This window comes from Scleropages formosus, chromosome 7 (assembly GCF_900964775.1).
Source record: "Scleropages formosus chromosome 7, fSclFor1.1, whole genome shotgun sequence".
In the NCBI taxonomy this organism is placed as follows: Eukaryota; Metazoa; Chordata; class Actinopteri; order Osteoglossiformes; family Osteoglossidae; genus Scleropages; species Scleropages formosus.
In genome coordinates this window covers 14,970,951-14,983,229 of record NC_041812.1, presented here as the reverse complement: position 1 = coordinate 14,983,229, position 12,279 = coordinate 14,970,951, and the positions used below count along the sequence as shown (strand labels likewise).

Below are 12,279 nucleotides of genomic sequence, written 5' to 3'. Positions count from 1 at the left end.
GTCCCCTTCCCCCTCCGGCCTTACGCCCTGTGTTGCCGGGTAGGCTCCGGTTCCCCGTGACCCCGTAAGGGACAAGCGGTTCTGAAAATGTGTGTGTGTGTGTGTGTGTGTGTGTGTGAAACAGTTTTCTAGAGTTTTCTAGACAACCAGTTTGAATTAATTCATTGTGCATGGTGATTACTTTACATAACAGATGTTTTCAGATCTGAAGTTAAATGTAAAGACTAAAGAACCATTTAAGAGAATACAGGCACTACCGAAATTCAGTATCGAAAGACCAGCCATGCATATTTTATATTTGGTATGGACCAGTTTGGACCCATTCTAAAATATTATTATCATTATTATTATTACTATTATTCTTATTCTTATTATTATTGTTATTGTTGTCGTTGTTGTTGTTGTTATGGGGGGCTGCTTCGGCCGGGTGCTGCTCTGTGGTGGGTCTGCGGTCCGAGTGTTGTTTGGGGTGCCTTGTGACAGACTGGCGTCCCACCCAGGATGCCCCCCCCAGCCTTGCACCCTGTGTTGCTGGGTTAAGCTCTGGTTTGCCACGACCCCGTTTAGGACAAGCGGTTGTAGACGTTGTGTATTATTATTACTATTATACTTTATATAATATTGTTATATTAATATTATATTATTATTGTGATTTTATGAAAAGAATTATAATAAGAATTACAACACACAGAGACTTCATGGTGACAATGAAGATTTGTAAATTGCACAATGTAAATTGCAAAATTTCTGTGATGAAATTTCATTCTTACTGGTCTTCTGTGGTTAGTAGTTGGGAAACTGCAGGTTGTTCAGCATTCACTGCAAATCTGAAATTCGAGAAGATGATATTGAGGCAAATAACTCAGAAGTGAAACAGAGTCATTTTTGCATGTGGAACATTTCGCCATTGTTGAGAAACTGTACAGAAATTGTCCTTAGCTGCTACAGAATTATGATTTTCCCAATCAGAGATTCTGCGGGGTCACATGCCTAGGTGTATCCCTTCTTTACTTCTTCTTGGCAAATCTCAGAAATTCAATGTATTCAGTTCCAAATGAGGCAAATTGGGGAAGTTTTATATAAACTAATTCATACATAATTCATTTTCTCAGCTAAAAGCTGTCTCAGAAACACTGAGAAACTTCTCTTTTGGTGACACTTGCTTTGAAGCATCTCCACATTTTTTTTGACACTGTTCATATGCTCGGTCGCTCTGGATAGACCTGCCTCGAATGTGTGATTTCCCTCCAGACCACAGCAACCCTGTACTGTACAAGTGATTGTGCATATGTACTATTGGCATAAATATCAAAAACTGTAGGCTATTGGTATAAAGTTTCACTACGCTTCCTGGGAAAAAAAAGGTTTTCGATAATTGCTCAAGTTTTACATCGGAGCCATTAGCCTGACTTTACGTTATTTCTTCTCCTTATAGTTCTGCTACAACTTTGTAGTGTGTTTCTGGTCATTATTTTGCTGACTGATGAGTTGCAGTCCGTATGGAAAGGCATAAATCAGCAGAATGTAGTAGTAGAATGATGTGACGCTCATGCTCCATAAAACTGACTTGCACTGCTCACATATTGCTCATTGTTATTTTTTTGACCCTGCAGAGTGTGGTTTGAAGCAGGTGAGCTCAAACTTTTGACTGATGCTGCATATTCCGTATATTTACAACGTCCTGCTTCGTAAAACAGCTGGAGGGGTGAAGACTAGCAGTACTGACCCTAAGCAGACTGTGGGCAAAATTTAGGGTTCGATCAGTGCTCGCTGACATTTTCAAAAAACATGACAGGGCATTTGGATTAATCTGCATTTATTTTTAAATTTAAAAAAGGCCACTCAGAATGTTACATATACATTGGTGTGCTTACATGGTATTGCATTCACACTGTAAAGGAAATTCAGTTTTGAGAAAATGTTTTTTGAACATGTGAGACAGCAGGGTCCTGGTCCTGGTAGAAGTATGAGATCCCTGCTGCATCAGACCCTTGACAAGTTTCACTACCTCATGGTCGACTGGGCGTGTACGTATAAAGCATCGCCCTCCCTCTTCAGCATCAGTGTCAGCATGTCTTCGGTTCAGATCGTGACCCTTCTGTCCCTCTTCCTCACAGTGAGTATCTTTTTTCTCTACCCATAGGAGTCTCACCACACTTTCCAATCTCACCACCTATACACTTGTTGGTGTACTGTTTAGTGTGGGCACTCACCTTTACCTGTAGGTGCACAATGTTCAAGATACAACCTACCCAAAATATTCACATTTCTTCTTCTTCACCTTTACGCCAATCTGAATACCTTCAGTTGCCTTCACCTACATTTCCTCATTTAGCTGATGCATTCCTCCAGATCAGCTGACAATTATTCATCCTTTTATACAGCTAGGTAATTTTACTGGAGCAAATTTTGAGTAAGTACCTCACTCAAGGGTGCTACACCTGGTGGTGGGATTCACACTTGTAACCTTTGCTTCCAAAGGGAGCTGCTCGAACCACTACGCCACCAGCTGCCCCACTGAGTGATTACTTTTGCATAGATTTTTTGTTATTAGATATTGAAGATACCTGGTTATTTTTGGTAATCAATTTACTCAGATGATGTTCTTTTCGAGACTAGCAGATGCTGCCGTTCCAGTACATGCACACATTCTTTATAGGTATCTGGAGTTTAGATCTCAATGTGTATGCATGCAAAAATCAGCTCATGTGTTTATACTGGCAGGAGCTGTCAAGCACCCTTAATGTGCAGGGTGTGAAGCAAGGGGACTCCTGTTTCTGTGACGTGAACTTAACGGCGTGGCAGTTCCCTGTGCGGCAGTACGAGGATGTGGCCAACTTGGTTGACTCCTGTGAGGAGCTCCAGGGAATGCTGCAGACACGGGTGAGAATTAAAAACGCACAGATTGACTTTGGGGCAATCTTCGTGTCACATTGGACTATTGGGCTGGGAGCAATGCTGGGAAGTTATTTTTCTCCTGACTTCATGAATGCACTGTGACAGTCAGTGGCCACTTCATTAGGTACATCTAGATAGTGCCAGCTAGTACCTGTTTTGCTTCTAGAAAGCATGAATTGAACAACAAGATACTGGGCACATTCCACAGGGATCTTGGTCCATGCTGGCTGTAGTGCTTTGCACAATTATTGCAGACTTTTTGTCATTCATTCAGCTATCATCATGTCCCACGTCTTGGTGTGGCAACTTGTGGCTATGGTAAAAAGGGACTGCAAATGTTGTGTTATTTAACTGTTTTTTCACCAATGAAAGAAACCATAATCTCGCCTTCCTGGCTAAAAATGTGGCTTCTCTCGCTCTCACACTCACTAGCACATCATGCCCACAGGACATGTGTTGAAGTCATTGCCCCATTGTGGCTGGACTTGGGGTACTAATTCCCCTACTTCTGAAAATATTAGCTCAGTGGTTATCATGGTTTGGTTGGTTATGGTTATCAATGGTTACCAGTGGTTTAGTTATATTATGTATATAGTTGCTTGAGTCCCTTGGACACAAGTAAATACATACATAAAATAACTAAACATTCTAAACGAAGGTTTGCCACGCTACACCCAAAACTTTCTTAAATTAACAATTCAGACAACGTATTTAACCAGTATTCTATACTAGGGAGATTAGATTAGACGGCCTGCCATTCCAACGTGTTCCAGGAGTCATTCTTACCCTTGGGCTGGGGAACTCATTACAATACCATTTTAAAAATAAGGTGGTGTTCTCCTGGTCCTTGCTGATCTATTCAACTTCTGTTGTGGTGGAGCTGCAGAGGAACAACTTTCCACTGGTATTTCCACACTGGCATCCACAATCTCATCCACAGCTGGTGTAGCAGGTGTTCCAACTGTTGTTAATGCAGGACTTTTCTCCCCAGGAAGGCAGCCTGTAGCATTTTCCAACAAAAGAGACATCAACAGTGTACCTGCATGGCACATGAGCAGTGTGTCTTTTCACTGCTCTCCCCTTTCCTAGTAGAACCATACAACACACAGGTCCTGCTCTCTTGTGCACAGGACCTCAGATCTATGCAGGACCCTCTCCAGTTTCGGGTTGAACCATGAACCATCTCACCCTGCAACACACTCCTTGATCTGACACATTCATGGTTTTGCTTTTTCCTCCACTGTTTATGTGTTACTTGACTTTTGAAAATAGGATAGATCTAGAGATGTAGAACTCCACTGGAGCAAGTCCGTTAGATGCTGTGGGATACGGTCCAGCAGTGATATGGATACTGACATTCTTTGACATGAACTCCTGAAACTCATCACTTGTGAAGCAAATTCCATTATCTGACACTACCATCTCTGGAAGTCCAACATGGCCAAAGCTTTTCCTTAGGAAAGCAATTGTTACGGTAGATATTGTACTGTTAGGTAGATATGCATCAATTCATCTGTAATGAGTATCAATGAGAAAAAGGAAGATTTTTCCCATGAATGGTCCTGAATAATCAATAAGAAGTCTCCACCATCAGTTTTATCCCACTCCCGCAGATGCATTGGAGCCGTTGTTGGGAGATAGTGATTCTCCTGACAAACCTTGCATGATTTTACTAGACCTTCAATCTCAGCATTTAGCTTTAGCCACCAAACATAACTACATAGCAGCCCTTTTTAATAGTCATTATAAGATGAGAATGATGATGCTGCTTCAGGACAGCTGCTCTCTCAGTTGGAGGAGTGATCACCCTCCACAGTGCTGAGTTTGTCCTGTCTTTGGATATAGGGTGTGAAAGCCATATCACTGAGCTTAGTTTTCCACCCCCGCAATGTATACTCACACACCCGGGAAAGCACTATTCCACCTCTTCGTTTACTTGGCTGTCCCTGTCCAGTGTCCATATGGTCCAACAACAGCACTCTCTTCTCCAACACTTGCTTATCATCCCTTGGCAATGGCAATCAGCTGAAGGCATCAGCATTGCTGTAGATCTTGCCTACTTTATAAATAATTTCATATTCATAAGCAATGCAGCTTGACAGACCATCTTTCGATCCCAGTTGAAGCCATCTGTGGCTCTGTTTTTCATTTTGTTGAACAAAGAAATTAGTTTTACATTAGAAATTAGAATTTCCTACTGTAACAATAGCTGTGAAACTTTTTTCCACCAAAGATGACTGTGAACTGTTCTTTGTCATGCTGTGAATAGTCCCTTTCAGCTGCACTTGACACAAATCCTATTGCTCTGTCTGAGTTCTCAAACATTCTGTGTGAAAGAATAGCCCCTACCATATGTGGTGAAATGAAAATGGGAAGTAGAACAACAGAGGGCTTTTGATGAGCATGTTTTGTAGCATGCAATAGGTAGCATGCAATAGGTAGCATGCAATTTGTAGCATGCAATAGGTCACCTACAGGGTGACCTATTGCATGCTACAATTGTCTTAATTTATATTGTAGTGAACATGGCTGCAGGGGTTGCGGTGGCGCAGTGGGTTGGACCTCAGTCCTGCTCTCCAGTGGGTCTGGGGTTCGGGTCCCGCTTGGGGTGCCTTGCGACGGACTGGCGTCCCGTCCTGGGTGTGTCCCCTCCCCCTCTGGCCTTCCGCCCTGTGTTACCGGGTAGGCTCCGGTTCCCCGCAACCCCGCATGGGATGAGTGGTTCTGAAAATGTATGTGTGTGTGTGAACATGGCTGCATCAATGCCTTGCACTCATCAAAAGCCCTCTGTTGTTCTACTTCCCATTTTCATTTCACCACATTCATTTCCAGCTGTGGAAAGGAGCTAACAGCATGGATAGCCTTGGTAACATCCTATGATAATAGTTGAACAATCCTAGGTATCTTCTCAGCTCTGTTACTGACTTAGGTGTAGGAGCTTCTTTGATTTCCTGCACTTTTTGTTGCATCTAGGTGCAACTCCCATGATCATTTCTGTGCCCCAAGAATACCACTTCTTTTCCCAGCAAAGGAAACTTACTTCTTTCATTTCCTTCTGCTTTCCAGTCTCTTGAGTACTTGATCAGGTTCTGCAGAAGTTTGGTTTTGCTAGTTCAGCTGACCAGGATATCATTCAAGTACATAGTATAATGATTCCCGTGTAGAAGCCCTTTCAATGTTCTCTGAAAAATAGTTTGACTCGAAGACACACCAAAAGGTAATCTGGTATAGGTGAAGAGATCTGGCAAACAATGTTGCTTCTCTCCCTCTCGCAGTCAGACTTTTCTCACTTGTACATTATCCCACATGCCACTTTTATTGCCTACTACAGCTATAATTTATTATTCACACGTGACTGCAAAGCCCCACTTTCAGCAGCCATTGCTCCAGTGTCTTAATGTTAAGCTACAGTGGTAATAGTCCTAATGGTCGAGAAACTTTTGTAGTTGTGTTAGCACAGCTGTAACCTGGGAATTAAGAAAGCAAATAAATTTTCTTTCCTTGCGTTGAAAGGAACTGGCATTCTGCTACTGTCTTGAGGGCCTTACAGATCCTCAGTTGTTTGCTTCCTTAAATAGTACTCGCCAAATACCAGTGTAATCTGCAACAGTGAAGACTTAGACTCCTTTATCCATAATACTCTTTTCCAATTTCTACTGTCCAGTGTCTTTGTTCTTTTGCCCATTTTAACCTTTTATTTTTATTTTCCAGTTTCAGATTTGGCTTTTTCTTTGAAACTGTACCTCTAAGGCCAGTGTCCCGGAGTTGTTTTTTCACTGTTACACATGACACTGGTATTTGAGGTCTACTTTTCAAGGAAGCAGCCAACTGACGACCTGCAAGGAGTTTGTTTCTCAAACTACAGACTCCAATGTACTTCTCCTCTTGCACAGTTGTGCATCTGGGCCTTCCGCTTCTTTTTTGGTTCTGATTAGATCCAGTTTGCCCTTTTCTCTCAAGACAGCAGTAGACACCTTTTCATGAAATTGTCAGTTTCTTGGCAATCCGATGCATGGAATAACCTTCATTTTGCTAAACAACAGTAGACTGATGTGTTTATTGAGGAAACTCTTTCATTTAAGTGATTTTTGAACCCAGAAATGATCTTTATATGTGAGCATTTAAACACCACTATTTATATTCTGATGTCTGTTCATCAAGGTATACATGTGTCACATGAATGTTTACATGTATTCTGTGTATAAATATAGCCATTATGTGTAATCTGGCATGGTTAAAAGAGGAGATATTTTAAAAAGATGTAGGTTGTTACCAAACACATCAGACTTGGCTGAGATTGTGAGTTCATTCCATTAGTGATCCTTCTTTTGTGCTGATCTTAAGTAATAAAAAATCATGTACAGTTGACCCTTGAATTACATAGCTTTGAACTGCGGCGATCCACTGAGACCTGGATTTTTTTCAATAAATATATTGGAAAAATTTTAGGAGATTTGCAACAATTTCAAAAAACTCACAGATAAACCGTTTACTCTAGAAATAGCAAAATAATTAAGAAAGGTATGCCATGAATGCATAAAATATATATAGATACTAGTCTATTTTAATAATTTACTACCATAAAATATACATGTAATACATATAATATCTACAGTGTTTTGTATCATATAAGACAATATTGTAAGAATACAGTATATAATACAAATAACATACAAAATATGTGTTAACTGTTTATGTTATTGATAAGGCTTCTGGTCAACAGTAGGCTATTAGTAGTTAAGTTTTTGTGGAGTCAAGAGTTATACGTGGATTTTTGACTGCTGTTGTTCAAGAGTCAACTGTATTTTGTGGCTGTTGCCTTAAACTGTGGACACTTTTAAAATTTTGTGCAAATGACATCAATCTACTCAGGTACAGCTGTTGGAGAAGAAGATTCCCCAGATTGAACGTACAGTAGGAAACATGACAGACCGCTTGAGAGCTTTCCAGTACCTGAAATCCCGGAGTCTGTACTATGACCTGCAACTGCATCAGATGGACAAGGAGTTAGAGAGGTTGGAGGTGGATGTCAGCACTGCTCACCAGACTGCCCAGGGCACACTTTCCCAAGAGGTAATGCCCACTGAACATGATAAGACCATCCTAGTCTACCTATGCAACCGCCCTGCTTGAAATAACTGCTTAGCGACATGCAGTGTAATCCTAAAATCAAGTCATATCTAGTGGAAAAACAGCCTGATTATACAACCTCATCATCACGCACTTATTGTGCTGAAATGGTATGTGCTGTCTTGGGGATACCCAATCTCGCACCCAAAAGTGTAGTTTACATTTTATGCCTTAGTGCACCCAGACACAGTACACTTTCAGTCAAGAGCATACCATAGTACACCAACACAAAGTCATGATCATAAATCAGTCTGATAACATTTGGTTATAAAGAGATGTTTTTTTATTTTTCCTTATCTTGTGAATCAGTTAGTATTAGAAAAAAATTATATATTATACGTATTACATATAAAGAAATATATAATTGTATTAGAGTATTAGGGGGTGCGGTGGGTTGGTCCAGGTCCTGCTCTTCGGTGGGTCTGGGGTTCGAGTCCCACTTGGGGTGCCTTGCGTTGGACTGGCATCCTGTCCTGGGTGTGTTCCCTCCCTCTCCGGCCTTACGCCCTGTGTGCCGGGTTAGGCTCTGGCTCCCCGTGCCCTGTCTGGGGTGAGCAGGTTCAGCTGGGCCTTGCTCGGGGTTACTCCATCCGTTAGAGTATTAGAATTTTGGCCGATCACTCTGCCTTCCAGCTCAGCTCTGTGCGTGAGATGATGAAGAATGCAAAGGATCACAATAAATTCAACTTGGAGACTGTCAGGGACAACCTACGCGTGCTGAAGAATCGCCTAGAGACCTGCAGGACCATCGATGCCAAATTCACAAGTGAGTGGAGCGGTAGCTGCATACAACAGAGAACCCAGTAGGGTTCTGAAACAACATCCACTAAGATTTTCCGAAAAGCAAAGAGAAGTTGTAAATTGGAGTTTTGTACAAATGAAAGTTCAGGAAGGAAGTGTTACACCAAACTGCTGACCACGCACATCTTTCAGTCTTGTGCAAATTGTAAAATGTCCCGGATGCTGTTTTCTGCAAACTCGCGTGTCCTGACCAATGTTACCTCTTCTGCTTCCTCTTCATTACGCTGTGGTGGTTAGACTTGTTTCACTCTGTCCACAGCCACTTTGGCACTATCTTCATTGTCCCATTACATGATGGCTGCATGGCAGCGAACCACCTGCCATGCTTTTCTCACCACTGACTGCACATTCTGCTGCTTACCCTGTCACCCATTGCTCACCTGCACATCCATTCCTGTTTCCATGTCTTGTGCCTCAGTTTCGTCCCCTGCAGTTTCAATGCTAGTTGCCCATCACAATACGTTTGCACGTGCAGGTGGGATGGGTAACCACTCTTACTTAAACCCAGGAGGTATACACTGGATCCCTGATTTACAGTGATTTTTACCATTAGAAACGTCTTTGAAAAGTATTTAGTGTTTAATTTCACATAAAGGCAGTGAGCATACCTCTTGAAACTGCAAGCCAACTCCTCGCTTGATGTACTGACAGATACTGACAATTGTCAGTGGTAAGCGCTGCCTTAAGTTTTGCAAAAGGATGTAAAGGGTATAAAAGAAGCAAACAGAATGTGAACAGACTGTACGTGATCTTACGGCTTCTACATGTACCGGTCTTGATGCTGTCAGTGAAGTGTCGCCTCTGTGTTTTTCTTCACCTCGATATAGTACCTCCGGCTCCTCAATCTTTCAACTGAATTAAGAGAGTAATAGAGAGGAAGAGAGAGAGAGAGACATGTATACAAAATTAGAATACAATTCTAGAACTGATGACGAGCCCCTGGCCCACACAATGTCACATTTGACTAAGAAGCTCTTCCAGTTATGAATCAACTCTTGGCCCCAATTATGTTTATAAGTAACTTCTATTGTGGATGCCACTTTATGCACCCTCTGTGCTGTACCTTAACTTCACCTGATGTCTGTTGCCACTGCAGGCAACTGTTCTCAGCGTCTGTTGAGCAACATCTCAGAACCAGTGGTTACCAAGCTGAGCCCATATGGAAAGTCCTATCCATCTGGTTCTTGGGGTCGTGAAGCCAAGTCCAGCGCCATGGAAAGATATTGGATCCAGCCTTTGGTCAGTGGTAACCGACACGGCAATGTGTTGCGCTTCTACCCTACTCACGAGGATTTTATGAGCTCCAGAGGTGAACAGGACATTGCAGTTGCCCCCTCATATTCCCACACCAACGCCATTCAGGGCCCAGGTACCCTGCTGTATGATGAAGCAGTTTTCTACCAGTGCTACAACACGGGTGAGCTGTGCAGATATGACCTGAGCACCAAGGCCACAATCCGCAAGTCACTGCCTGATGCCGGCTTTAACAACAGGTTCCCCTACTGCTACTACACCTGCCATGATTGGACTGACATCGACTTTTCGGCTGATGAGACAGGACTATGGGTCATCTATGCTACAGAGGCTAGTCATGGGAACATCGTGCTGAGTCGGCTAGACAGTGACAACCTTAACATCACGCACACATGGACCACACGATTATTCAAGAAATCTGTCACTAATGCCTTTGTGGTGTGTGGGGTCTTGTACGCCACACGATATCTCAGCGCCTATGAAGAGGAAGTCTTTTATGCCTTTGACACAAACACTGGGAAGGAGAACAACATGCTGGCTGTTAAGATGGAAAAGGTGGCTCCTGGTATGGCCAGCCTTCATTACAGCCCTGTGGATAAACAGCTTTATATGTATAATGATTCCTACCTGCTGGCTTTCAAACTGTTCTTTTAGGCATTTCTAAGCTTCATCTTTGTTACATGAAAAACTGAGCATGCCCAGCTTCTGTTCTGTTTTTGCATTTCATTATTATGAATAAAGAAGCAGCAAATGTTTTCTGGTCCACTGTCACTATTTCATATTTTAAAATTCTCAGAGTGCAGAATTTTATACACTCGATTTTTAAAGCACAGTATACTAGTTTGATTACTGGAGTATCAGTGCTGCATAGAGACTGACACCTGAGGGTTAGTGGGAGTGAAATTGATAGATGATCCTAGTGGTTTGGGAGATTATTTTTTAAAGCAATAACAGTGATAAGTAGCAGAATGCAGCAAAGTGGTTAAGGGAACTGCACTTACAGTGCTACAGTTGTCGTTAGTAGCCCCTAAAGACCAGGTTTTCACAATGCAGGATGGCATCAAATGAGATAAGATGAATCTTGATAGAAAGATGTACTTTTTTCCTGCATGAGATAGAGAGTCGGGAATTGTGTGAACACATACACATGCATGTTTATAAAACAATGCAAAAAGTATGCTCTATGACTCTGTAAAGCACTTGATATGAAATGAAAGGCAAAAATGGGTCTAAATAGAGACAACTCAAAGGATGTGTAGTGAAGTCCATAGTGAAACCAATAGATGGTGATAGGCTGTCTATGAGTGCCCTCTCCTGGCATGTCACACACACACACACTCCTGGAACACACTGGAACACAGAAGTCTCTTGACATTGTTGTTGACTTATTAATGTGTTTTTTGTCAGAATGTATCCATGTAGACTGGATACTTGTACAACAGATTTTTGATATGTCTAATAAATCGAGCACTATAGAGTATCAATAATCTGATCAGAAACTGAGCTACATTACAAATCTGCAGTAAAAGAAATCATGATATTTAAGATAATGTGAAGGATCTCTTATTGGGAGTAAAATGGTTGAAGTATGTTCTTTCAATTAAAATGAAAGTTGCAAGACCACTATTGGGGGGGTATGGTGGCACAGCGGGTTTGACCAGGTCCTGCTCTCTGGTGGCTCTGGGGTTCGAGTCCCGCTTGGGGTGCATTGTGATGGACTGGTGTCCTGTCCTGGGTGTGTCCTCACGCCCTGCGTTGCCGGGTTAGGCTCCGGCTCCCTGGGACAAGCGGTTTCAGATGACGATGATGACCGCTATTATCCCTTAATGGTCTGGAAGCAACAGTGCATAGATGGTAGTAATTCAAAGTCTTACTGGCAGTGCAAGGATGCCTTGGGTTTAACTGCTCATCAGTTGTTCAACTAAGAATCTGCAAACACTGGTAGGAATGAATGCAAACTATTCATAAATGAACTGACTGTATAGGTACAGTAACCAACTGGGCTCAGGGTATAAGCAGGAATACCGAGATGAGGTAAGCTATGAACACAGGTGCAGACTTTTATTGTGAGAAGGTGCACTACATGTAAAAGCAAAGTTCCTGAATCAGTGAAAATGATGAAGACACACTGTGCAAGGGGTCTCGAGGCCATGGCAAGTGGGGCTTAACTTGGACAAAGACAGTGACAAGGACTTA

General features: G+C 42.2%; 1 protein-coding gene across 1 annotated transcript; it reads left to right on the top strand.

Annotated features, from left to right (window-relative positions):
- Nucleotides 1-1,966: 1,966 nt before the first annotated feature.
- On the top strand, nt 1,967-10,838 carry LOC108926556 (olfactomedin-like). The gene is made up of 5 exons (XM_018739291.2): nt 1,967-2,116; nt 2,725-2,883; nt 7,771-7,971; nt 8,662-8,794; nt 9,926-10,838. Exons 1-5 carry the CDS (start codon nt 1,967-1,969, stop codon nt 10,735-10,737), a joined length of 1,455 nt encoding a protein of 484 aa, XP_018594807.2. The 3' UTR covers nt 10,738-10,838.
- The last annotated feature ends 1,441 nt before the right edge of the window (nt 10,839-12,279 follow it).